Source organism: Cnephaeus nilssonii (genome assembly GCF_951640355.1).
Source record: "Cnephaeus nilssonii genome assembly, chromosome: 7".
Taxonomy (NCBI): Eukaryota; Metazoa; Chordata; class Mammalia; order Chiroptera; family Vespertilionidae; genus Cnephaeus; species Cnephaeus nilssonii.
Genome location: NC_137078.1, coordinates 41,282,463 through 41,309,019, shown reverse-complemented (window position 1 = coordinate 41,309,019; position 26,557 = coordinate 41,282,463). Strand labels below are relative to the sequence as shown.

At 44.2% G+C, this 26,557-nt stretch overlaps 1 protein-coding gene across 2 annotated transcripts in view; it reads right to left on the bottom strand.

Moving 5' to 3' along the window:
• Positions 1-332: 332 nt before the first annotated feature.
• Positions 333-26,557, bottom strand: part of MCOLN2 (mucolipin TRP cation channel 2) — a 47,016-nt gene continuing 20,791 nt past the window's right edge. For both annotated transcript variants that reach the window (XM_079776580.1, XM_079776581.1), the window contains exons 5-14: positions 22,959-23,043; positions 22,753-22,849; positions 21,002-21,101; positions 16,196-16,308; positions 14,880-15,029; positions 12,993-13,094; positions 12,765-12,887; positions 5,729-5,935; positions 3,990-4,111; positions 333-1,086 (exon numbers count right to left, since the gene is read on the bottom strand). In XM_079776580.1, coding sequence (XP_079632706.1) covers positions 1,050-1,086; positions 3,990-4,111; positions 5,729-5,935; positions 12,765-12,887; positions 12,993-13,094; positions 14,880-15,029; positions 16,196-16,308; positions 21,002-21,101; positions 22,753-22,849; positions 22,959-23,043 — 1,136 coding nt within the window. In that variant the 3' untranslated portion in view covers positions 333-1,049. The remainder of the gene's footprint in view (positions 1,087-3,989; positions 4,112-5,728; positions 5,936-12,764; positions 12,888-12,992; positions 13,095-14,879; positions 15,030-16,195; positions 16,309-21,001; positions 21,102-22,752; positions 22,850-22,958; positions 23,044-26,557) is intronic.

Sequence of the window (26,557 nt, the reverse complement as noted above, 5' to 3'; positions counted from 1 at the left end):
GTCCTGTTTAATTCAAATTCTACTCTTCACCAATAATTTTAAAATAGTTGACCCATGAGATAGCTCAAGTATGAAATAAAACTCTGCATACAGTGATCTTAATCTCTGCAGTCATTGTTATAAATATTTATTGAATAACTTCTATATGTTAGCTCCCACGTCTCTGCTGCTTTTAAGAAAATGGGAACTCCCTTTGGGAGACCAGAGACATGATGTGACATGTGTGTTTTTTTTCACTAGGTAGATGTTAAGAGAGTCTACAATTTAAAAAAAATACTAGTAATTCCATATATTATGATAAAAATAAATTTATTTAGGTAAAAAATGCCATCTTTCCTTGCTTGACAAGGGTAAATCCCCATCCTGGTGGAGTCAGTTTGCTAACAAGTATGAGCTCTGCTATAGTTCACTTCCACGTGTCGCGTGTACAATCAACAATTAGCACAAGTGAACGGTGTTTCCTATTCATCTCACTATGCTAGCGGTTGCTTCATATCATACAGAAGAAAACCACAGGAAAACAGGCCAAGAAATGTCTTTCTGTTGATTGAAATGTCATCTTTAAATGGCCGAATAGATTTCCAGCTTGAGTCTATAATTTGATATTGCAACCAACTTCATCTCTGTGCAGACCATGACTTAACAAATGTCTTCTAAGCCAAGAATCACTTTTAAAACAAACCTCATTTGAGGATAAACACACATCTTTCAATGTGTGGTTTTAAACAGCATTGTTTTGCACATTCTGAAATGTGATATTTTTTTTTTTGCATCCCAACATTGTCATGTCATAAATTAAAAGAATTTCATTATCACTAATCTATTGCACTAATGCCCAGTAATTGCCTATGGTCTATGCTTCATCATCCAAGGGTATAAAAAAGGAACTTTGGAACTGCAGTTGTGGTCAGCCAGCTGACAGTCAGTCCTCTTTCCCACTCCACATTAAACATCAGTATGTTGGACATGCTGGTCCAAGCCATTCGGGGTCCGTCTGCATTGTCCCTGGATAAGGAGGCCCGAACTTGATTATCTTTGGCAGAAGAATTTTAGTTAGTAAACATCAAGTGGTCATCACTTTCTTTCCTACAACAGAAAAGGGGAGGGGGAAGGAGAAAAGAGATTATGACTCAAAAATCTTTGGGAAGGAACAGGAATACTTCATATTCTAGGCATGCATAGGTTATCAACATGCTAAGTGGAACATTAAAAAGGGAAAAAGTTAAGAAGGGCATTTGACATTATTTTGGTTTGAGCAGATGCTTTTGGCAACTTGGAGGAGCTGTCTACCTCTTTGGGACCCTCCATCTCCTTTCCTTGACAAGCCTTCTTAATGACTGGAACCGCAGACTATCCTTCACTGCAGTAGAGAAGGCGAAAGGTAAATTCTGCATCTGTTCAACCAAGCACATCTTTCCAAAGAACCACATAACATTAGAACTGGAAGAGGTGTCAGAGGTCATCTGTTCACCCTCATGACACTGAGGAACCAAGAGGTTTAGGAGGATCATGGGACACATTTGATAATCGCAGGGTCCAAAATGAAAACCCAGGGGTTCGAATGGTCAGACTAAAGGCTCCATCAACAACTGGAAGGAGAATCCATTTGTGGTGGCTGCTGGACTACCGTCTGTCATGGGCCCGGAGAGGGGCCCACACACCAATACTCACAACGCCCTTCCTAATTCCTTGGGTTTCTCAGTGAGGTCTTCCTCCAATATTTACTCTCCATTCATAGCCTTCCTCAATTTTATTCCCCTCTTTGGCTCCTAGCCTTTAGATATATCTAGGTATACTTAATGTTTTATGGAGTCAAAGCCATCAGTTGGTCTCAAGGCCCAGTGTACTAGTAATCCATTTCCTTCATCAGGCCCTAAGATCTTCATTTACTCTCTGCAAGGTCCATCAAAAGCCCCCTAGATTTAGGCTTTGATTTGATTACGTGGCTAAAGCTGTTCTAGCTGATTTCACCCATAATTGTCTTTTGGTAATAGCCACTCCTGTTTTTATTTTTGATATCCTCTTTTTTCAAAACTTTTAACATCCCCGTTTTTCAGTAGATTTCCTTTGGTGGACTCTCCTGTTTCATTTAATTCTTTCATTAAAGATGGGCCTGTCCCTCCTTTTGCCTCAGGCATCTTCTCAACAGCCCTTAGCACATCTTAGGGCAAACTGCTGATATTTCTCCCCAGCACTCAGACCCAACCTGATTAGCTAATCTTCAAGTTCACCTCTTACATCCTTTACTTATTCCACGTGGCTGCACAAGAAACATTTAACAACCTCCTGGTGCAAACAACAACAAAAATCAAACACCAAAAACCCATAGGTTACTCTCCAGAATTCTCAACTACATTCTAAGATTATTTCTTTTTTTGTTCTGTACAGCTACGTATTTGAAAAGCAACTTGGGGAGACTTTCTTTGTACAAAATGCCTCTTAGGAAGTAGCTGCCTATTAAGAAAATTAATTTTCCTTTATCCCAGTTTTCATGGGAACAATTTAATGCTCTTGAAAGGATAAAATGTGATTTTAAAAACTTAACTCTTCTCAGAAGACTTCATTTCATATTTACTAGACATACTTTGGAAATGCTTCAATCAGATCATTTCAAATCCCAAGATGCGGTATGAATTGATTAGCAGGAAATACATCCTGTGGTTTTTAAGCAGCAATTATGTTTCCCATCTTCCTTCAGAAATTTGGTTTAGAGAATCTTTCTCAAAAAACACGGGTAGGGGATACTTTGAGTTAACAGCCCGCTACCCTGACTAGAGATGAAAACAAACACGTGTACCATTAAATATCCTATCCTCATCTGACCCCCATTCTCGTCCCCAAACCACCATGTGGAAGCTTTGACACTGAGATCTAGACCAGCGATTTTCAAACGGTGTGCCGCAAGAATGTTTTAAAAACATGCAATACCTGACTATTTAGTCAGGAACACTGACCTCTTTTCCCTTAAATTGTCAAATTTAAAAAATGACAACAGTCAACACAATAGCCATCTGGTATGAATGAATCAAAATTATACCTTTTTTTGTCAGATTGGCAAAAAATATTTTTTGGTGTGCCGCAGAATTTTAGTAATTAAAATTATGTGTGCCATGAGATGAAAATGGTTGAACATCGCTGGTCTAGACCGTTTTCTTAAGTGTCCTGATGAACAGCGAGCAAAGTGCAGTTGGTCACTGAAGAGCTACTGACACGCATTTCCAGCCCAGGACATGTACAGCCTCCTCTCAGGCAGGTTTCCTGCTCTGGTCCAGAGGAGTTATCTGTACCACGTATTGTGAAAAGGGAAAATGCCCACCTCTAAAATTAAGAGTGTTGCCTGACTGGTACAGCTCAGTGATTGAGCATCAGCCTATGAAGTAGGAGGTCACAGTTCCATTCTCGGTCAGGGCACATGCCCAGGTTGCAGGCTTGATCCCCAGTGTGGGGCATGCAGGAAGCAGCTGATCGATGATTCTGTCTCATCATTGATGTTTCTCTCTCTCTCCATCTCCCTTCCTTTCTGATATCAATTATATATATACCATATATATTATATATTATATAGTATGTATTATGTATTATTATATATATTATATATATGTGTGTGTGTGTGTGTGCATATATATGTATATATGTATATATGTGTGTGTGTATATATATATATATATATATATATATATATATATATATATATATAGACTTTTACTTTGGCCACATAAGAGTTCATTCTCTTGACTTGAGGGCCATAATTCATGCCTTCTCATAATAGTCTCATAATATCCCCACGAGGGTCCAACCACGTCATGTAGCTTTCTAGAATTCATTATTAGAACTCATTTCTAAAGCCGATTTCAGGGGGAGGGAAGGTGGGTTCTTTCCCACGACACGCTGATTTCTGAGTGTTGTGGGCACCCGGGAAGGACTCTTTGTTAAGGCAGCAGAGCAGCTCCTCCCAGGAGCATGGGGACCTGATTAAACACAATACCGACCTCCTCAGACAGCAGATGCAGGACAGGAAGGCCGAGGACTCTTTCTGACACTCCTCTCGGCTATTACATTCCTTCAGGAACTCCTGAAGATCCGTCACAGGAAACCCATTCTGCTGGTATTTCTTTAAAAAGTACACAGTGTTGTTACCTGATTTATAAAGCATGAGAGATTGCTCCCTTTGTCAACAAACCAAACCCACCTTTGCTAAAATAAAACTCTCCCACATTGCTAGGTCAGATCCAAGAACGGGTATTAACAATGCTGAATCAATGTCAGTCCCAGAAGGCCAAGCCAGGGCCACCATGGAACAGAGAACAATCCACCATGGAACAGGGCCACATGGAAAAGGAAAACACCTCTGGTGCCAGGGTGAAGCAGGGGAGGGGTGTACTAGTAAGGGAAATAGCAAAGACCCGAAGGCTAAAGTTTTAATACTAATGCAAGACCAGGTAAGACCACCCCCCCCCACTTCCCCTCACTGCCCATGCAGAACCTGCCTGAGAAGTAATCTCTATATCCTCTACTTCTATGGAAGAGGGTCACTTGGTGGGGCAGAAGGCAGTAGATTCTTTCAAGCAGACACAAAGACCCTGAGGCCCTCGCCCCTCACGCTAAGTGAGGTCATCCACCATGTCACCAAGACTTGGCCCACGCACAGGGACTCTGCCCCATCAAAGGCAGGGACCCACGGGGCAGCAGTGTGCAACAATTCTCTCTATACGCCCACCCTGCTGTTAGAGCCACCCACCCACTCTCATGTGGAAACTAACCTCCCCAGGCACAAAAATGTGCTCAGGAGTATTTCCAATGAATCAACTTCTTCTGAGTTTAGTCTGAGAAGGTTCAAGAAGAGCACAACACCCCAAGGCACTGACATAGCACCCTTGGTTGCTCCAATGCTGGTCTGAAACAGGATTTCTGAGCACGACCATCTGCTGCTGGTCAGACCACCACTGGAGGCAACAGAGCGCCCTTCAAGCTACAAACCAGTTCAATGGACCCAGACTGAAAGGATGCAGAACCCACCACGTGGCTCAGGAAGATAGGAAGCTAGACAGCCACAAGAGCCTTAGCTTTCATCATTTAAAGGAAACCTGTATCACACAAATGGTTGTGTCATCCAGTATACAGGTGTTCCCATATCTGAACAGTTGTCAGGGTGGCGATGACCCCTTACCACTGACACTTTCCACTCAAAACCTCAGTTCCAGGACAGGCAGGTACACCTGTCAGTGCAGCGAGCAACAGTCGAACTACTTAATTTACTAAACTCCACCTATCTCTACCCATGGCCTTTCTCTTTCCACCACACCTCTAAATCAGCCACCCTGACCTGGGTGACAGGGATGATGTCCTAAATGCATATTTAAAATGAAACTCCAACATCCAACAAGTCTCTTTGCTTTTCTTTAAAAACAATTATTTATTAATTTATTTGAGAGAGAGAGAGAGAGAGATAAAAACATTGCTTTGTTGTTCTTATTTACGCATCCATTGGTTGTTTCTTTTATGTGCCCTGCCTGGGGATTGAAGCCACAACCTTGGCTTATTAGGATAATGCTCTGACCAACTCAGCTAGCCGACCAGGCCAACAGTCTCTTTCCTACAAAACTTCAAAATTTAAGTAAAATGTAGCATTTTAAGTAAGTGTGGGGCGGAGGGGGAGTAGTTTTTTCCTATGCTCCAATCTATACAGGTTTTTCAGTTTTCTTGGCAGGAAATCCTGATAATTACTTACCTTAATGGTGTCATAAGAATCCGTAATAAGCGCAATGAAAAGGCTGAGAATCATATATATAAAAAGGCTGATGAAGGAATATAAATATAGGCGACTGAACAGCCACACCAAGACGCTCTTCTGCTGGATTTGAGCAAAGGTTGCAAACATATCATCACCGTTGACCAGAGAAAACAGACACTCAGAAACTGTATTCAGAGCTACAAACTGAAGGGGGGAAACTAAAGTTAGTTTTTGAGATATATCATCCAAAAAAGCAGAGAAGTATCTATATCTAGTTAGCTTGTTTTGTTGAAGCTATTGTTGTCATTGCTATTATGAGTAACATCCATTTTAAGACAGCTGGAATACCAAAGTAGGAAAACATTATTTAAAACTCCCTTGCGCACTCACTATCTCTAGACATGTCTCTCAGTTTTTTCCTATACATTTTTATATATTTGTAGTCATATCATCTAACCATTTTGGACCTTGATTTCTTTTTCCCTACTGAGCATCATCTTACTTACACTTAGACAGCATGTTAGATAACAGACCTTTCCTTAGAAATGTCAAGTTTAACTATTTCCCTGTCATTGGACAACCCAATGATATTTGCTATTATAAAGAGTAATGTAATGAACATTTCTAAGCATACTGTTTTTCCTGTTATTGGGCCTAAGTGATTAATATTTTTAAGGTTGCAACCGGCTAAACAAACCGCTTTCTGAAAGAACTATAGCAATTACATTCTATAACCAGCAAAGATGGAAGTGCCTGAGACACGGTATAGGCTCAAGAAAATTTTGCTAAATGAATAGTTTCACTGTAGCCTTTCCAACCATGGGTCGGGGTGATTTTAGCACATTCAAAACCAAAGATGGTCATCAATGGGAGAAGGGAAGATGACGATCATGCCCAATGCCTTCCAGGAGCTCCCGGCTAACAGTAGACAGGCCACAACCAGCGTATTCCAGTGCCCTGTGGGAGCGCTGGGGTGGGCTGTGTGAGGAAGGGACCCTCAGAACGAGGGCCTGAGGCGGAGTTCACCAGTGTGAGGAGGAAGGGAAGGGTGTGCTCCGTGAATAGGGGGAATTCGGTGCTGAGCCTAAGAGGCAGCCAGAGAGGCATGCCGGTGCCACCCTGAGAAAGCCTCACTCGGTCTTCCACATACTTCAAACTATTACAGGCCAGAACTGGGAACCAGGAAAAAACTGCAGCCAGAGAGTGATCTGACCTGTTTCTAAAGGGCAAGCCTGGCATGTGGAAGATCTCCTAGACCGGGAACAGCCCAGGGCAGGGACACACGACAGGGGTGAGTGCAGGAGCCAGGAACGCACAGGGTCCAGATAAGACTGGAAAAGGAGGAAACTGTTGGCGGGGGGGGGGGGGGGGGGGGGGGCGGAGAATAAGCCTGGAAGGGGACAAGGGAAACAAGGGAAAGGGACTACGAATGGACTCAGTTTTAGACCAGGCAGCTTGAGGTGCCAGGTGGAAATGCTGACATGAGGGGGTCGGAGGCATACCCCTGGAGTTCTGGAGCTGGGCTGAGGGTTGTGTTTCCACTGCAATCCCCAGGCGGCCATCCCGGCGTCCGGGGCTGACAAACGCCTGCCACATCGACTGAAAACGAACAGCAGGTGCTTCATAAACTAACATCTTAGGGCCAGAGGGTTAACATTAGATGAAAGCTTCTAAAGAACAATATGACCTAACTGGTAAAAGACGGTATGGTTTCCAAAAACACCGAGGGAACAAGCTACCTAGAGTTCTGAACCAAATGGTTAGCCGTGGGGGCCATGTGCCCTTTAAGTCAGTGTGGCTCTGGGGACAGCCATGTCCCTGGTGAATGTCTATAAAACATCTCCACGTGGAAGTTGTGCCACTACTTCACATGCAACAAAATAAAACCTCCCACCCCCTAACCCGGAAACGGGGCTTCCCTTCCAATTGCCCTGCTCCTGGTCAGTGATGTCAGCCTCCTACCAAAGAAACACTTACTCCCAAATCATCGAGTACTTTAAACTACGTGATGAATGGATTACTCTCCCCACCTCTTCACTCTGCGAAGGTCTGCTGCTCCTCCGTTTCCCTGACCCCGTCTCTCTACTCCACTCTCAGGTCCACACTCATGTCTGGATTATTCCAGTCTTCTTCACTCCAGCCTCTTCGCCCTCCAGTCCAAGCTGCGGTCAAGTCTAAACTTCACAGAATGCAACCTTCGGGTCATTTCTCTCGCATGAAGATTATACGAAGTCTGGACGCAAAGGGAAAATTCACACCAACAAGACTGGGACAGGCCCTCCTTCGCGTGGCTTCCTTCCATCTCCCCGCTGTCAATATCATCCTGTGCTTTCCTCCTCCTACAACACCAGACCCATTTCTCCATCTTTTCCTCCTGGGAGTTACTCTCTTCATCTGATACCTTCCTCTGTGTCCGACAAAGCCAACTTTAAAGGGCTGTTTCAAGGTCTACCTCGAGACAGGTTGCCTTTGCAGCTCTAGACCCTTCTCTGTATCAGTAAGAACCACAGCGTAAACTACTGGTTGGCCTTCTAATTGGTTTTGAACCCCTTCTCCATACTCCAACTGGATGGAAACACCATGTCCGACCCTCCCTCCCCCATGACTGGATGCACAGGGTAGAGTCTGTGACCGGGGCAGCGGACACAAAGGTAACCCAAACAGGGACCCTGCCCATGCCTTTGCTGCATCAGCAACAGCTCTCCACAGAGACCTGGAGGGAACATCCAGTTGAGCAAAGCACAACAATATGCAAATTGTTTAACAGTACGACAGGCAGTTCTCTGAGGACATAGTTTCCATCTAGCCTTCAGACAGCAAAGTTAAAGCTGGTTTCTATGGCTAGCAATTACAACTCTCACAGCACCATTCATAATTCATGTTTCTCACGGTTTACTTTGGAATCTGGCCAATTCCTTTGTTTAGTTTCCACAACCCCTCACAGTCTGTGCTTCAGGTTCCAGAATTACAAATAGCTGGTTGGTTGGTACATATCCAATGCATCCCTTCGTTTCCAGTGCCATGACTTAGTGTCAGTTTAGAAACAATGCCTGTCTCAACATTAATGTTATTCACAGCCATTATGCTTCCCTCTCCTCTATGCGGGTGAGACTTATTTTAACCCAGCAAAAAGTCAAAACGGAGATGCAGTAAGGTAAGTGACTGGCATACACCTTGTCATTGGTACCACTAATTGGTACCAGGTGGCTGCGAACCAGTCACTTTCAGGGGCCAAACTCCACAGAAGTGAACATTAGAAATAACCAAGGTGAGGAGAATCCAGGTCCTAAAGTGCTTTCAGGCCGGAAGGACTGCATTTATAGGGAGCTGCTGTGGTTCTGAGGAGCTTTTGAGCCCCTGGAAAGCAGGTACTACTGTCTCTCTGTTCTTGCTCAGTAACAAACCTGAAGAATCCCTGCCATGTTCTGTGCTGGACCCGGGGGTTGCAAACAGCAATGAGCTATAGTCACTGCCCTCCAAGAACTCAGCCTAGAAGAACCTGACATGCTTGGAGTGCAACAGACATTTAATAAATATAAAATGAATATTTCCATAGAGAGTCCCCCATACGTCCTTTGGGACCACAGTGCAAACCCAAGCATTTGTTTCACAAATGATATTTTTTTAATTGAACCAGAAAGAACTTTTAAAAAAAAATTTAAATGAAAACATAACCTGCAACAGCTTATGTCAGAGAAGGACATAAAAATCACCTTCAAGAGCAACATTTGGGTTTAATGTTTTAACTGGCTCACAGTTCTTTTGAATAAGAGAGGTACTTGGCTAAAACTAGAGACTTTGAGAGCAGGACGATGTAATAATGCAGGTTCTGCCAAAGTGTTTACCCATGGCATCAGCAAATCCAACAATGTTTCGATGCCTTGGTCTTCTCATTTCTGAAATGGGGACAATACAAGACTATGATTTATTCTTCACAGCAAAAAAGTCCTCCGGAAATGTAAAAGTTACATTAGAGTAATGTTCTTCCAGACCTGGCTTTGAATTATTAATCATCAACAGTCTCTAGCCCTCTGTGCCAGACATTTTGAAAGGGCACTGTGCCAAAGTCCATTAGTGCAGGTATCGATACCGGTGGGACAATGCTTGCATCTCTTCCCTCTTTCAGCTGGACCATTGGAATCCAATGTCTACCATGAAAACAGGAAGTGAAAATATGGGTCCTGCTACCAGTCAAACAGCAGTGTACAACTAGTTTTCCTGAGACCTCCTCTTTAGAGTGGCTGCAGAAACATCAATGATGAGAGAGAATCATTGATTGGCTGCCTCCTGCACACCCCTTACTGGGGATCGAGTCCACAACCCGGCCATGTGCCCTGACCAGGAATAGAACCATGACCTCTTGGTACATAGGCCAATGCTCAACCATTGAGCCACGCCTACGGGCTAGAGTGGATGGATGGTTTGCTTAAAGAAAGAGTTAGCTTATACACCTAAGATGGCTATGATTCTAGATCCTAGAAAATGCTTGCTGTGCTGTCCAGCTTTTGAAGGCTTCGGGTACTACAGAAGGTCTTCTGATTCAACAGAGACTGACTGGCAGAGCCTGAATGTGTGACAGTTTGAATTAATTGGGGGAGGGGGGAGAGACATGGGGGGCAGGAAGCACTTATAACTTCAGACTCAAAGAAGCAGCAATATGGAGAAGGAAAGCAGAGTCCTGAGTCAGACTGAAGATTTTCTTCTTCCACTGACTGGTGCATTCAGTAAAGTAACTGAACTGTGCACTTCCCCAATGGGTGCAGATGGGACACAGACGCCATAGACAGGCCTGCTAGGCAGCCCTGGACACAGCCCTTATCCCTGCTCCTGCGGGAAAAACGGAGGCGGATGCTGAGACACACAGGCGGGAGGTGCAAGCATGCACTATGGTAGCCGCCAGCCACATGTGACTGTGGAGCACCTGCTGTGTTGTCAGGGTAAAATACACACTGAATTTCGAAGATTTAGTACAAAAAAAAAAGAGTGTAAAATATCTCAATGCTTAAATAAAATATATAATTAAAATCACAATTGTATCTGTTTCTTTTTTAAATTTTCAGTGTAGCTACTGGAAAAACTTGAAGCCACCTGTGGTTCTCATTTGTAGCACTCGCTGCACTTTTATTGGACAATGCTGGTCCAGAGCATCCCAGTCTCACCTGAATCCTTGGAAAGGACAGGATTAAACAAATGAAAATGCAGTCAGATCCTCAAAGCAAATAGAGAGAAATAAGACTGATTATGTGGCTCTCCTCTCAGAATTGATCTATTCAGTCAAACAAAATGCTCGTCTGCAATGGTCTGTTCTAGGTAATTCCAAGAAAAGCCCTACTGGGTATTGGTCAAAGATGTGCATTGGGGTCAGGCAACCTGGATGTGAATCCTATCTCTGCCATTTACTAGCTGTGTAGTCTCAGGAAAATTATCGAACACAGTAAGATCCCCATTTCCTATAGGTTTACTGGGGAGTGAACATAGCAAGGGAGTTAAGGAACTTGGATCCTATATCTATCGGGCACATAGCATTCAAGAATGGTAGCTATATTAGTAAAATTCAAGTAGCATTATCTGAGCACCTTCCAGGGCAATGATGGGGTAGGGAGATGAAGGGCAAAAGAGATGGGGCCACTTGTCCTGAGGCCTTGGAACCCTTGAATTAAAGCCGAAATCTGTACCAAACTTGGTATTTATTTAAGACAGTGCAACACTGCCCTCTAGTGACAAAAATCTGGAGAAGCATTCAAGAATGCGGCAAGAAAAGAAGAAAAATGTTAATTTTCCTGGGCACTCACACAGTCCGTTCTCCAGATCAGAGAGATCCTATCAAAGAGCAAATTTAATCATGACTCAGTGGCAAGGAATAGGAAGAGCAATGATATTATCAAGATTTACTATTAGCCCAGAGACTATCACTTTGTTCACTATGCCTTTTCTCCAACAGGAAAACAATGATTCTCTTTGGACGTGTCAAATGCAACCCCGAAAGAGGAGGAAGCCTGGATGTGTGCCAAATTACTAGGACATATTCAAGTAGGACAACGCACAGAGCTCGGCCTTTCTGGATTGCTCACTTTTTGTGAACAGTGTATAAACCAGATATAAGCAGATGTTTTGTTTAAGGCAACGGGAGAGGCCAGAGGTTGAGGCTAAGCTGTAATACAAGCATCAGTGTAACCCTTGGCATTTCACCCCTTTTCTTCTTGCAGAGCACCTGAGCCAGGAGAACAGGACCAGGGGCTGTTGCGGAGGTTAAACGAACGAGAGGACAGAAATGCTAAGCACGCAGTGTTGGCTGCTGTTATTTTTGTTGTATCTGTGGTTCCAACTGCCAGAGGCCCATGGAAGAAAAGCTACAAGTTGCAATAACTCCTTTTCCTTTCTGTTGTTTTTTGTTTTGTTTTGTTTTGTGTTTTGGTTTAAAAACAGGGCCTACCTACTTTCATTTCCTGACGTTTCCACCAATCAATGTTTTATTTTTAAAACAAGAGCACAACTTTGATGTCCCTGAGGTTACGATGCTGACTGAAGCCCAGCAACCATTTGGAATTCTGATGCGGATCTTTCATAAGGCAGAGGCGATGCTGCCATCAAAACCACCATCACAGACAAGACGTGTTTCCTTTTAATCATAAACCTAATGTGGTCTATTCTGGGCACTCTGTCCACCTTTGTTCTCCTCAATTAATTGGGATGAAAACCCTAATACGTTCAATTAGAAAGATCTTGTAATAATTCCCCCCATCCTATTGTCGTTTTTCTTATAGGATCCCATATCCAGACATTTCTTATTTGACAATTGGTGGGTTGGAATGTGACCCATAAACCAGTCCCAGACAACTCTGAAGTGTGCTCTCCACTCCCCCTCACAGTGGTGTCAACATCCAGAAAAGGAAAGGGAAAAGAAACCCGATACAAAGGTATGGCTTTCCTGACGCCGAGGGTATGTGCTGGGGGAGAGTGGGGAGAAGGCGAAGTCCTGGAAGCCCACTTTCCAGGTGCCTACTCTGCAGAAGGAAGAACCAGGGCTACACACCTTGTTGTGATAGGGGCCCAAGACGATCCAGCCACAGAAGGTGTAACCCAGGTAGATCATCCCGGCGCAGGCGCAGAAGCGAAGCACCTTTGGCAGTGAGGCTTGCATTGTTAAAATGAGCACCTGCAACGACACCGGCAGAGCAGGGGGGATTAAAAAGCAGCTTCCTGGAACCCGACGAAGAAATTAATCTCAATCCTATGACACGACCCAAGGCCACATCCTTACATTATATTTTTGGAAGTAACCCAGGTATCTGATGACTCCAACCCAGACAAGAAGCGTGGACGTTCCAAGCAAAATGCTGCACAGATCGTAACTGGTGATATTCTAAGGAATGGAAAAACAGATATGAGTGACATATTCTACTCCCCTCAGCTTATTAACCTCACTTTAAGTTGACAGGAAAAGAATGGACTGCCTGCTCTCTATAGGTGATCCTAAGGGTTTCTAAACTGAAGAGGAAAATAATAGAGAGCACAATCCCAAATGTGTTTCTCCTTTCCTTTTAGTATTTCAATTGGTTCAGCTTTTTGTTCAAATAATATCCTGAAACAGAAAATGCATTTACTTAGGCATTAAAGAATATAAACTAATGGTGTTCGTTAAATATGAAACGATGCCAGTCAGCTACTTCTGAAAGAAAGCTCAAACATGATTGGCTAACACAGTTCCTGCTCTTGAGGATTTCTGGATCTAACTGAGGAGACACACACACAACCACAACCTATACTAATAAAAGGGTAATATGCTCATTAGACTGGACATCTTCTGGACATACTTCCAGACGTCCTTCTGGACAAAGCCATGGTAGCGGGGATAGGGCAGAGGCAGTTAGGGGCGATCAGGCTGGCAGGGGAGAGCAGTTAGGGGCAATCAGGCCAGCAGGGGAGAGCAGTTAGGAGTGACCAGGCCACAGGGGAGGGCAGTTAGGGGGATCAGGCAGGCAGGTGAGTGGTTAGGAGCCAGTGGTCCCGGATTGCGAGAGGGATGTCCGACTGCCAGTTTAGGCCCGATCACTGGGATTGGGCTTCTAAACCGGCAGTCAGACATCCCCCAAGGGGTCACAGATTGGAGAGAGTGCAGACTGGTCTGAAGGAACCCCTCACTGGGCCCCTGGTTTTAATATAATATGCTAAGTCCTGTGAGAGATGCAGTGCCCAGCTTGTCACAAAGCACTTCCCATGGGCATGACCCAGAGCAGGGCTGGGCCTGGGGGACAGGCTGGGGGTGAGCATTGCAGGTAAATGGACAAAAGGCTGAACCAGGGCCCAATACTGCGAGCCAGAAAGTTGTCCTAGGGGGTCAGTATGGATGGCTCAGTGAATCTCAGGCAGGAGAGGGAGGCAGAGCTAGATGAGGAGGACCCTGGAGGCCACTCCACCCAAGGGGGTTCCCATGAGAAGGGACTGTAACAGCAGGATAGTCACTGCCAGGGACTTTCCTCTGACAGCTGTGTGGGTGGATCTGAGGGATGTGAGGCTGAAGGCAGACAAGCAATGAGGAGATGGCTGCAGCAATCCAGGCCAGAGGGGAGCGGCCCAAAGGAAGCCAGAGGTCATCAGGATGGACAAGTGGGAGCTATGTTAGTGCCGGGAGAGAAAGTTAGGTAAACTCCCCCATAGACAGCACAGCCTGGAGGGGAGAATATCTGGGTGAAGGGTCAAGACTTTGTCATCAGATCAATTCAACGAAGTTCTATGCAGTCAGGCACCTGCAGACACTGGAATAGTCCTGCCCTCACCCCCATCTGCCAAAGCACCCACTGGGCAGGACTGGCTCTTGATAGAACTGGTTCATGGGTCACTGTTTCTCCTGCCATTTTTTTTTTTTAAATAAATGAAACCACCCAAACAACCAATCTTCTCAAACTTCAGTTCCTATGCTCAAGAAGCTGCAAGTTTCCTGGGGGTATTCATAGGGATATCATCTCCCCCCAGAACATCAGCTTCTTTATATTCCCTCCACAAGGAATCGGGTCAGAGGAGGCTTCCGATATATGGAAGCGAGAAAAGAGAAAACATGAGAATCAAACCAGTCTCCCCAAGGAATTTATATCCTAAAGGATCATCCAGGATAGAAAGAGCAGCAGACTTAGAGTGGGTGGCCCCTCACCTTTACTTGAATTTCCATTTTGAGGATGGATCCAATGATTGTCATTAGGTCGCTGATAATCACCAGGACATACCATCCGTTGATGAACTCCCACTGGTCAGCATTACACACGTGTCGCTGGTACTTCTCCAGGAAGAAATTTAGAAATCTCTGCAGCAAACATTTTAAAAAGTATTTCTTACAAACCACACTGCCCTCTGGAAGGAGAAGATAAGTGCAAAACAGAGCTCTCACCTGTAACACGGTACGGTGTTACCTATCCTTCTCGAAGCCGGAGATTACGCCCACACTTCCCCCCTCACCTGCCCAGCTAGACTAAAGCCTTCAAGTGCCTACCAAGCGAACTCAAACATCATAAGCTTATGCTCTTATCTCCAACAGACTCTTGTAAAAGCTGTCACATAGTACATCCCAAATACGTTACTTTATCACCTCATTCAACCAGACAGCACCCTATGAACCAAGCATTAGTAGCCTGTTCTTCCAGAGGAGAGAACTGAGGCTGGGGAGGTGGAGCCAGGATGGGAGCCCAGGCATTCCAGCTCCTGTGTGTGTGTTCCCAATGCCCACCCCCGGCCTAGGCAGAACCAGGACCCTGGCCTGGTACAGACAGAGTATCAGGGGACTTGCGGGGAAGGGGCAGTAAGACAAATGGATATTTACAAAATAAGTTGACGGAGGTCAAGATTGAGAAAAATCGAATGAAGACTGTTTTCTTGCTCCACCAATGGCATGCTGATGACTTCATGCACCTGACCCCATTCTGCATTTCCACACACGCCACAAACCAGAGTAAGGTTTGTGGGGAGCTGGGATATAGCTTCACAAGAGCCCCGAGAGTAACAAGGCGAAATGAAACGGGGGAGAATTTCCAAGCTATTTAAAATATAGAATAAAGTATTTTATGCTTCATTATAACCCATGTATCATGCCCCCTGTCAAAATGAAATCTGATTTGAAGGCAAAAGATGAAACCCACACGTGCTATTATTCAGTTCTTAAGATTTACTCCTGATTCAAAAGGGTCTCATTTATTCTGGAAACATTCAAGAGCTTGAGAGCTCACCATTGTGCACCTGTGTTCGTTGGCTCAGTTTTAAGCAAGATAATTATCTGATCCCACCTGACATGGTGGGAGCTTGCACTCACCTTACACACCTCAGGTTGATGAATGCCTTTTAGGGGGCAATCACTCAAAGAAATCTAATTTAGTCAAGGGCTCCAGAAAGGACAGGATGACCCAACACCAGGGCCCACTGTTTGGACAAACTGAGGGTGGAGGCCAACAGGGGGGAAGAAAATTCAAGCATACATACCTTTCGTAAGCGTAAAGCAAGAACAATGGATCTTGTGCACAGAATCAGAGACGCCAAGCAAATCACAATGACAAATGAATCAAACAAAAGCACATACTGAGTATTCTTCTGAACTAAGGAACAAAAATGATAAACACACCTCACTGGGGAATAATTTCTGACAAGATGGTAGTCAAAAAAGAAGTTCAAATGATAAATTCAAAAACATCAGAAACAAATCGCAATACATTCACTCAGAAGTCTACAAATAAGGTAAAACTTTCCCTGTTATTAAGAGTTATACATTTAAAAACATATAAACTCTTTAGAGACGTACTAAAATGTATTTGTAAATATTTACATAGACTATAATTCGACAGAAGGTGGTCCATTTTGGCTCAATTCATAAGAGGCAAAACTATTGACATACTCTGAGGTCTTTCACATACAAGCACAAACACCATGTTCCCCATTAATGAGGAAACAAACAATTTAAAATACCTCTGACTCAGACTCCCCATTTCTGTTTCTCAATCTTACTGTGCACTTTCCCAGCATTCAATAAGCTCCTTCTGCACATGGAGAAAATAACCACCTGGAATGGTAGTGAGGAGGAGAGTCTACCTTGGAACACAGTAGCATGGGGAATGTACTGGAGGAAGATGAAATTGTAACCTTAGCTTCTCTCAGACTTCATGGAATTATCCCAAATACCAACGATGGCTCTCCCCTGCCTGGCTCCCCTACCCATCCCTGCAGTCCCATCACCTGCCAGTTGCTTCTCTCCCCCCATCTTCTCTATTCTGAGGCCATACTGGTCTTCCTTCTTCCCACCTCCTATCAGGTTCTCTCTCTCTCTCTCTTGCCTCAGGGGCTTTGCACATGATGATCCCTCTGCCTGGAACAGCACCCTCTTCAACACACATGTTAAGATGATTCTTTTTCAACCTTAGGTTTCAGAGTGAGTATCATCTTCTCAGAACAAAATTCCCTATATTCCCATCTTTATTAGCCCCTTCCCTACTCTCAGAGCACTCTCCATAATGTACACACCTATAGTATCCTTTATTTGATGACCACTGAACTTCAAAGAGAGCACAGCAAGGAACAGAGAAGTGAAAAATGGGAAAGGACATGGTCTCTGGGGGCCTGAAACCTTGGGTCTGAATCTCAGCCCTGCACTCCGAAGCTGAGCAGCCTTAGGGAAGGTGCCTCAGTTTCCTCACCCAAAAAGTGGGTAGAATTAAAAAAAAATTAATCATAGGGCTGTTGTGAAGATTAAACAAGTTCATATATGAAAGCACATGAAACAACACAGTGGTTACTATGGAATCATTCAATGCCCATCTTCCCCACCAAATGGATGGCTCTGGGAGGCAGGGATCATATGTATTTTGTCAACACTACAGTGCCTTTGCTTAGCATAATGCTTCAGTGTGCTCACAAGCAAATGCAGGGACTCCAGCAGAACATGAGAAGAGCACCGAATAATCTAAGTTAGAAGGTGTGAAGGTCTGAGCTAAGTCAGAGGCAGAGAAGGCACAGAAGGAGGAGGCACAATGTGGTGAGAGATGAAGCAGAGAGAGGCAACATGGTCTCCAAGGGGACTCGGGGAACAAGGAGGAAGGACCAACCAGGCATGACTCCTGGTTTCCTGTCCTCCGTAAACTGAGCTCAGTCTGGATGTCCATGACAAGAGAGGATGGCTCAGTGGCAGCTAAAGCCACGAGTGGGGGCACAGGCACTCAGACCACAGAGAGAAAAGCAGACAGAGGACAGGGGGACAGTAAAGCTTGAGAATTAGAAGAGGAAATGAGCTCAGGAACGAGATGGAGAAAGGCCAGAGGAGAAGGAAACAGGACTGGGGACGGGCAACCTTCCAAGGAGTCCAGACTCAGAGTGCTCCTCAGCGACACCTCTACAGAGAAGCGTTTAAGAGAAAGAGCGGAGTGTCCACAGCCTTATTAATAACAAGGGTGTGAGAGACAACAGCATGAGTGTCTGGGTAAAGCTGCTCACCAGTGGGTTATGACCACAGCCAGCCAATACATGTAACTCACCGAGTGAACTATTTCCTATTTAGCCTCGCTAAGCAGGCTTCAGGTGCCTAGGCTACAAAGTGGGGGAAGCAACTGTGCCTGCCTCAAGGGCTGTCAGGAAAGCAGGTAAAACATCCATGCTGAAACCAGGTAGAGCCATGCCTGGCACCTAGCACTGACATTTACCTTTAGCCATTTTATACGTCAGAGGTTTAGGTAAAAAAGCAAAGCAACTTAATTTGACTAGAATCCAAGACCCTTCCCTCCCTCCCTCCCTCCCTCCCTCCCTCCCTCCCTCCCTCCCTCCCTCCCTCCCTCCCTCCCTCCCTCCCTCCCTCCCTCCCTCCCTCCCTTCCTTCCTTCCTTCCTTCCTTCCTTCCTTCCTTCCTTCCTTCCTTCCCCATGGGATGAGGCAAAAGGATTAGAGGCAGTTCATGGGAAAATGGGACTGAAAACCTCATAAAATGCAAGGACAGCATCTATGACAGTACCTTCCTGTCTAACGTATAGCTAGACCAAATCTCTAAGATTGCTCATAGTGGGAAAATTGAGGCCCAGAGCTAGAAAGAGAAACCATCCCTCCTCACAGAGAAAACAGTATTGTATTGTTATACTTTATTAGGAAGACTAGTTTGGTGTGCTACAGAAAGTATTTTCTGAACACTGTAATTGCTTTCTTACTCTATTGAAACCCTGTTACCCCTATGGGAACATTGCCCAAACCTAGGTTTGTAAAACACTAGTCCAGAGAGATGCCTCTGCCAACCTGGTTAAGTCATTTGTTCCACCCAGTCCTCCCAGAGGCCCTGAGAAGTCCCTGTACACCATTACTGCCTGCCTGTGTGGCTCTAACCCAGGGCTTCCCACACTTACTAAACTCCCTTCCCCTATAATACCCATTACATCAGCCACCAACGGGGAGTCCTGCCCGACAATACCTCCTCCAACCCTTCATGCTTAAATTGCTATACTCATAAAATCAAGTTAAAGTGAAGATTAATGGCACCCTTGGGAAAGGGTATTAGAAGTCAAAAGAAGCAACATTTGGTTTGTATATGAAAATGGACATTCCCTTGTATTTCGCCCTGAGATAACATAGGCAATGAGAGGGAGCGTATACGAATGTGAATGAACTCAGAAGTTTTGGAAATAGGCAAGGATCTCACCAGATGTTACCCTTGCCTTTGTCCCACTTTCTGTCTTTCCACTTCCCCAAAGCCAGGCCAATCAATCAGACTGGGGGAGGCTCCATTTCTTAAGCTTGTTTCCAAACTTCAGCTTTTTTCAAAGTTTTCACATCATTTTATTTTAAATTCATATTTTCCTAGTGACAGAATCTGGTTTCTTACTACACAGCACTGGGAGCCTATAAAAATGTTAGTGTTTCTCCTCACTGGCCACAGGAGGGAGCCAGACCACCTTCTTTTTTAAAAAAATAATTATTTTTAAATCATTTTTTAATTTTTCAATTACAGTTGGCATGCAATATTACATTAGTTTCAGATGTACAGCCCAGTGATTAGACATTATATAACTCACTAAGTAATCATCCTGATAAATCTCATGCCCATCTGATACCATACATAGTTATTAGAATATTATTGACTATATTTCCTATGCTGTACTTTACATCCCCATGACTATTCTGTTACTATCAACTTGTACTTCTTAATTCTTCACCCAACTCCCAACCCCCTCCCGCCTGGCAACCATCAAAATGTTCTTTGTATCTATGAGTCTTTCTCTTCTGCTTGTTTATTTTGTTTTTTAGAATCAATTGTTGATAGATATGTATTTATTGGCACTTTATTGTTCATATTTTTTATATTTTCCTTCTTCAAGAAACATTTCATATAATACTGGTTTGGTGGTAATAAAAAGGGGGGGCATAGAAACTATAAAAAAAGAACCAGTCGGAAATGAAGGATACACTAACTGAAATGAAGAAGAATTTTCAGGGAATCCACAGTAGAGAAGATGAAGCCAAGAATCAAAAGAGCAATTAGGAGTATAAGGAAGCAAAAAATACCTATTCAGAACGGCATAAAGAAAAAAGAATCACTCCGTAAATGAGGATATTGCAAGGAGCCTCTGGGACAACTTCAAGCAAACCAACATTCACATCATGGGGGTGTTGGGAGCAGAAGAGAGAGAGCCAGAAATTGAAAACGTATTTGAAAAATAATGATAGGAAACTTAGGGAAGTTTGCCCCAGTCAAAATTAACCTTTGCTTTCTTTACCGTCATGCCTTTCGTACCTCCACCACTTACGGCTATCCATGACATATTGGAGATTTTAAAAGCACGTCTGTCTCCCTCGCTAAGGTGTTTCCTTTCTTATCCAGAGTGCCTAGCAATACTATGTGCCAACTCTTGTTCTCGGTGCTTTGCTTTACATACTAACTCATTTAATGCACAACATACTGGAAGATAAGTACTATTCTCACCCTCATTTTGGAAAGTACTGAGACATAGAGAGGTTAAATAAGTTTTCCAAGATCACAGACATAGTAAACAGAACCAAGACCCAAACCTAGGCAGTCTGGCTGCCAAGGTTGTACCCTAAGCACTGGGCTTGCTGCCTCTTCTAAGAGGTGTATAATCAATATTTGCTGAATTTAACAAAAATGCAAAGTTTCTGGCTATGCTTTACAGAATTTAATGCTCAAGGTCTGGTTTTCAGGAGCCCTTTCTTTCTAATCACCATCCAAGTCAACCATGTAAACACCCGAAATTCCAAAATAAAATGCTAAAAATCCTCCAATGGGCAAGCATGTAAGACACTTACCAGATCCAGATATGTTTAAGTCTTTACATTCTTCAATGTTAGCATCACTGTCAAAATAGATTTTGATTTTGCCACTGTGAGCTTTGTTGTCAAAGGTAATCTGGAAACACAAATGTATGAAGAGCAGAACATATGACTTGTTAGATGGACTCTGCTTAAAATTTTAATGGCATCCAAACAGCAGGCTGACCCAAAAATTGTACTGATGAAAATGCCCTCATCACATGATTCTTCACAACTTTCATTAATGAAAAAATAGTGTCCAAAGGCAGCTTTGTATTAAGTTCTACTAAATCCACAAGCAGGGTGGGAGAAATCCAAAAGCAAAACAGCCAGCTAGTCCCAGGAACAAACATGAAATTCACCAGTCTTTGACAAGAGAACACAGTGACCTCACTGATTACACAGAATGGAATCCAAAAGCATTTGCTTCAAGTTAGTCTTTTGGGTATGAAATTCTAGGTTTCTACTAGGTTGGAGATTAGTTTTCTGTTCACCTCAAATGCTATATATAATGTTTTCAGAAATGGCAAAAAATGCCCTAAGGCTGCAGGCTGAATTTAAGATTGCCAATGACTCATATCTTCCACTATTACACTTATATCACTTAAAATTTATAAGTGAAATATGCTGGGTATTTTAGGCCTTGAGAGAAGTATTTTCGGGGTTTTCCTTGGGGGAAATGAAACCTCAAGTGCCAGGGTTAGTGGAGGTTTAGTCATAGCTCAGAGGTATAGAAATGAGGCCTGTAGGGTGAATTCTCGAAACTCTAGTTTCGTCGTAGTGATATAATTGGGTGTGGCTTGTGTTCAGAGATGCCCAAAGCTTATAGATTTACTCATAGATCAGCTACACTTTCAGCTCTCAAGTTCTCTGCCTGTGAACTTCCTTAATTTCGTCATGTGATTCATAATGTGTAGGTCACTCCAGGGCCGTTAATCCTGCTCTTCTCTTCCTTACCACCAGTCGCCATTAGTAATTACTTTTATTTCTTTGTTTACTTGCTTTTCTCTCTCTTCCACTGAGCTGTAAGCTTCCACTGCACCTCAAGAGCAGGGCAGTGTGTGGTGCATAGTAGGGACTCATTAGTATTTACGGACTATTGAATAAAGTACTCTCCTGAGTTGCTAAAAGATAATTGCATACAATGTTCAGCCCAGCATCCAGTTTTGCTCTTCCATGAACATGAAGAAGGGAGGGAGGGAAGGAAAATGAAAGGGAAAAGGGGGGGAGGAAAGAAGGGCATGAAATTCCATGAAAGTGAGAAGACAGGTGACTGTCCCCACAAAACTGAACAGTGTCTTCACTGCACAAGCCTCCTCCCAGAATAAAAGGAGCGACAACTGACCCTCTGCAGAATGGCCTTCCGATCACGGGGGCAGTGTCTGCCTGGAGGTTTGAAAGCGTTTGCTACATTTGCAAAGACCTTTCTTTGAAAGTGGGGAAAATATTATAGACACTTAAAACACTTGCCATAAACTTTTTAAAAAATGTATTAGAAGAGTTAAGAGCTCAAAGCCCATTTGGAAACTTCTCTTTTCAACGCAGAAATTTAGTTTTTAAAACATTGGGAAAGGCTTTGCTTCATTTTCAGACGAAACGGTCTCTGGATGAACAATGCTATCGTGCCATTCACCTCTTCTAAACACGACTGCATCTGACACATCTATAGGCTGGTGTGCTTTGCACTGTGCATCTACAGAAGGAGGAGGGAAGCATAAGAAACAGTGGCTGAGTAAACAGACACTTGCCGTATTCTGAAAGACGTAACAGTCCGGTAACTCTCGGGAAAGCATCGTCTGCAGGTCAATGCCTTTGAGGTGAAAGGAGATTTCAACCTGTAAAAGCCTGAATAAAAAATATCACAAGGTATACATTGTCAGAGTCTTACTATCTTACTCTCCTTCCCTCCCTCAATGCCTGTCTCTTGGGAAATGAGACTGAAAAACGTTTTCACCTATAAAATTCCAGTCTGAAGAATGATGAGTTCTTCCAGTCCTCATCGTTCTTGGAGAGGCCCTGGAGGTCCAAGTAAACGCAGTCTAGACCAATGGAGAACAACAATTGCTTCAGGCAAAAATCGGATGCTAAAACCAGTGGGCCGAAGGGCGAGGAGAAGCAGAACACTTCCAACGTCTCTCCCCACAGAGTACTTAGGAATTACAACAGGAAGACCGGTAACTACAATGGAGAAGCTGGCAGATAGCAGCACCCTGCCCAAGTGATCCAAGTTCACACTGCCAGTAATGAGATAAAACGACACCTCCTGAAATAATGTACTGCTTGTGTGCTATTCTCGCTAAAATGCATAACCCCAATCTAGTCCTAAAGAAACAGAAAAACCCAAAGTGAGGAACATTTTACTCTTTTAAAATGTCAAAATTAGCCCCTGGCCGGTGTGGGACAGTTGGTTGAGCATCGTCCCGCACACCAAGAGGTCGCAGGTTCAATTCCCGTTCAGGGCACAATACCCAGGTTGCAGTTAGATGCCCGATCTGGGTGCATACACACATCCATGTTTTGTTTTGTGGTGTGTTTTCTCTCTCTCTCTCTCTCTCTCTCTCTCTCTCTCTCTCTCTCTCTCTCTCTCTCTCCCCTCCTCTCTCTATAAAATAAATAAAAACATACTTTTTAAAAAATGTCAAGGTCATAAAAAAACACACACACACAACCCAACAAACCAAGGAACTATTTTGCTCCAGATTAAAGGAGACTAAAGAGGCATGACAACTAAATGCAGTATGTGATCCTGGACCAAGGAGGATGGGGTGGGAGGGGGCCTTTCTTTTGCTATGGAGAACATTAGGGCAATTGATGAAATGTGAATAGGGTTTGTAGATTAAAGTGCTATGCTGATGTTTACTTGTGCTTTTGAGCACTGTACAGAGATGATGTGGGAGACTGTTCTTGGGAAACACACACTGGAATATTTACAGGTAAAGGGACATCATGTCAGCTCTTATTCTCATACATTTCAGGAGGGATATTTAAACACTAGAGGTCCAGCGCATGAAATTCGTATGCGGGTATGGTCCCTAGGCTTAGCCTGCAATCGGGGCCATCTTCCCTGGCTGCAGCCAGACCCACCTCCTGCTGCCACCCACCCGGGTTCCCAGTTTGCCGTTGGGCAATGGGAGCCTGACAGCCGGGGGGAAGGACCGAGAGGTCAGCCATTCCCGCCCACTCACCGGCCCCACCCCCACTGCAGGTCACCCTCTATGTGTGGGGCGACCAGTGGGGTGGGGGCCTTGGCCAGGTGCCACCCGCATCCCCCACCACCCACCCCCAAATCCCCGTTTGCCATCGGGATATGGGAGCCTGCGGCCGGGGAAAGGGACCGAGAGGTGGTCAGTGCACCGCATAGTGACTGGTCGAGTGGTCATGCTGGTCGTTCTGCTGTTATGGTCGCTAGGCTTTCATTATATAGGATAGGAAGAATGATAAAGCAAATGTGGTAAAATGTTAGCACTGAGGAAATCTAGATGAAAGGTATACAATGAAATTTCTCTGTTACTTTGCAAACTTTCTGTGTCACCTGATATTTTTTCAAAATAAAAACTGAAGAGAAAGGAACTTAGGTTGTATTCCAATAAAAATATAATATGAGCTTTAAACTATAAAAGAATGAGTCCAAGAGCCTCATATGAAAACGTGTCTCATTACTGTGTAGCCCAACACCTTAGCAGGAACCTGAGGAGGTCTAGAGCTGGTAAACACCTTTCAAGGGCACAGAGCCCTCACAGACAGACTGCTGTGAAGCCGGCTTCACTGGCTCCTACTGGGGTTCTGGCTGCCTTTAAAATAGAAACGCTGGCCCAGCCAGCATGGCTCAGTGGCTGAGCATCGACCTATGACTAGGAGGCCACAGTTCAATTCCCACTCAGGGCACATGCCCAGGTTGTGGGCTTGATCCCCAGTGTGGGGCATGCAGGAGGCAGCTCGTCAATGACTCTATCGCATTATTGATGTTTCTATCGCTCTCTGAAATCAATTCCTCTACATTGGGAGCACTGCTCAGCTGACCATCGGGGACCAGCCACTGGGCTCACGGCTAGCGAGCACAGCTGTGGCAGCACAAGCCTCTCCTGCCTCTGCAGCACAGCTACCAAGCGGCGGCAGAGGCAGGTGCAACGGGGCTGGGATGAGCAGGAGTAGCATAGCGCCAGGCTGGGCTTGGACTCTTCCCTGCCCACCTGACACTTTATGCACTACTACATCACTCAGGGGATGTTGGACTGCCGGTTTCCCCTGAGGGGTGCTGGATTGAGAGAGGGTGCAGGCCAGGCTGAGGGACCCCACTGGTGCACGAATCTGTGCACTGGGCCTCCAGTTTAAAAAATAAAATAAAATGGAAACACCAGGGCTGATCCTCAGAAGTTGCTCCAGAATCTTGGTAGACTCAGTGGCTAATTCTTTAAGAGTCCTCTCCCACAACTGCAATCCTCTATTTGCTTATCTATCCTATCAACTAGAGCATATTATGTTGTGTGGCTGTCCCATTGCCTAGCATATAGCTTACACACAAATGTCACAATACATAGGACACACCTATATTTCGTGAAAATTCATTTTCCTAGGCCAGTGGTTGGCAAACTCAGTAGTCAACAGAGCGGCAAACGGCGGCTCGCGAGCTGCAGTTTGCCGACCACTGTCCTAGGCTGAAAACAAGGACATGAGCTGAATGGACAACTCAACAGGCACAATATTAAGAAAGGCAGGAGTCAGGGCGGTGCCTCCTTACTTTTGGCAAATAGATTATTAATGTCAAGAAACAGTTTATAATGTTGGTTTTCTTGACCGGATCTTGATTAATATGGTGAGAGCAGTTACTCACAAGAAACTTGTTCTCTATAGGAAAAGACTGATGATGATAAAAATAGCAACTACATGTCACCCACTTACTCTGGGCCAGGCACTGTGCTAGGAGCTTTATACATTCTCTCATTTATGCATCATCCTATTTAAACCCAAAGCAACCCTGTGAGATAGGTACTATTGCTGCAGTTTTGCAGATGACCAATTCAAGGCACAGAGAGGCCAAGAGACTTTCTCAAGGTCACACAGCTAGCTGAGGGAAAACCAGAATTTAAACCCACATGTGTTCCGTTCCAGAGCCTGAGCTCTTCACAGTTCAATGATATTAAATTTGCCTTATAAAAGCCTGTTTGATTGGTCAAGTTTTATCGTTGTAATTAAGGGGATGCACTTTATCAAATACACATGCAGAACTCTCTAAAATCTGGCTGACCTTATGCTAGAGTCATTGCTAACGAGGCCACCAAGAACCTGGTGGCAGCAAAACCTAGAAACTGAGACTTTTTAAAAGGATGGCAAGAGCCCTACGTAAAACATCAAACCTCTGACAGAACAAACTGGTATCCGAGTAGCAGACTCTTCACTCAAATGAACCTCATTCACAGAACAGACACTCGAGCAAATGAAACAGCAACCCTCGTAGAGACAATTGGAAGGTGGATTACATATGTTCTTTGAAAAGCTGGGCGAGTGATGAAATGGTCAGGATGCCTCATGCTAAGAAAGGAGAACGGAAGAAAT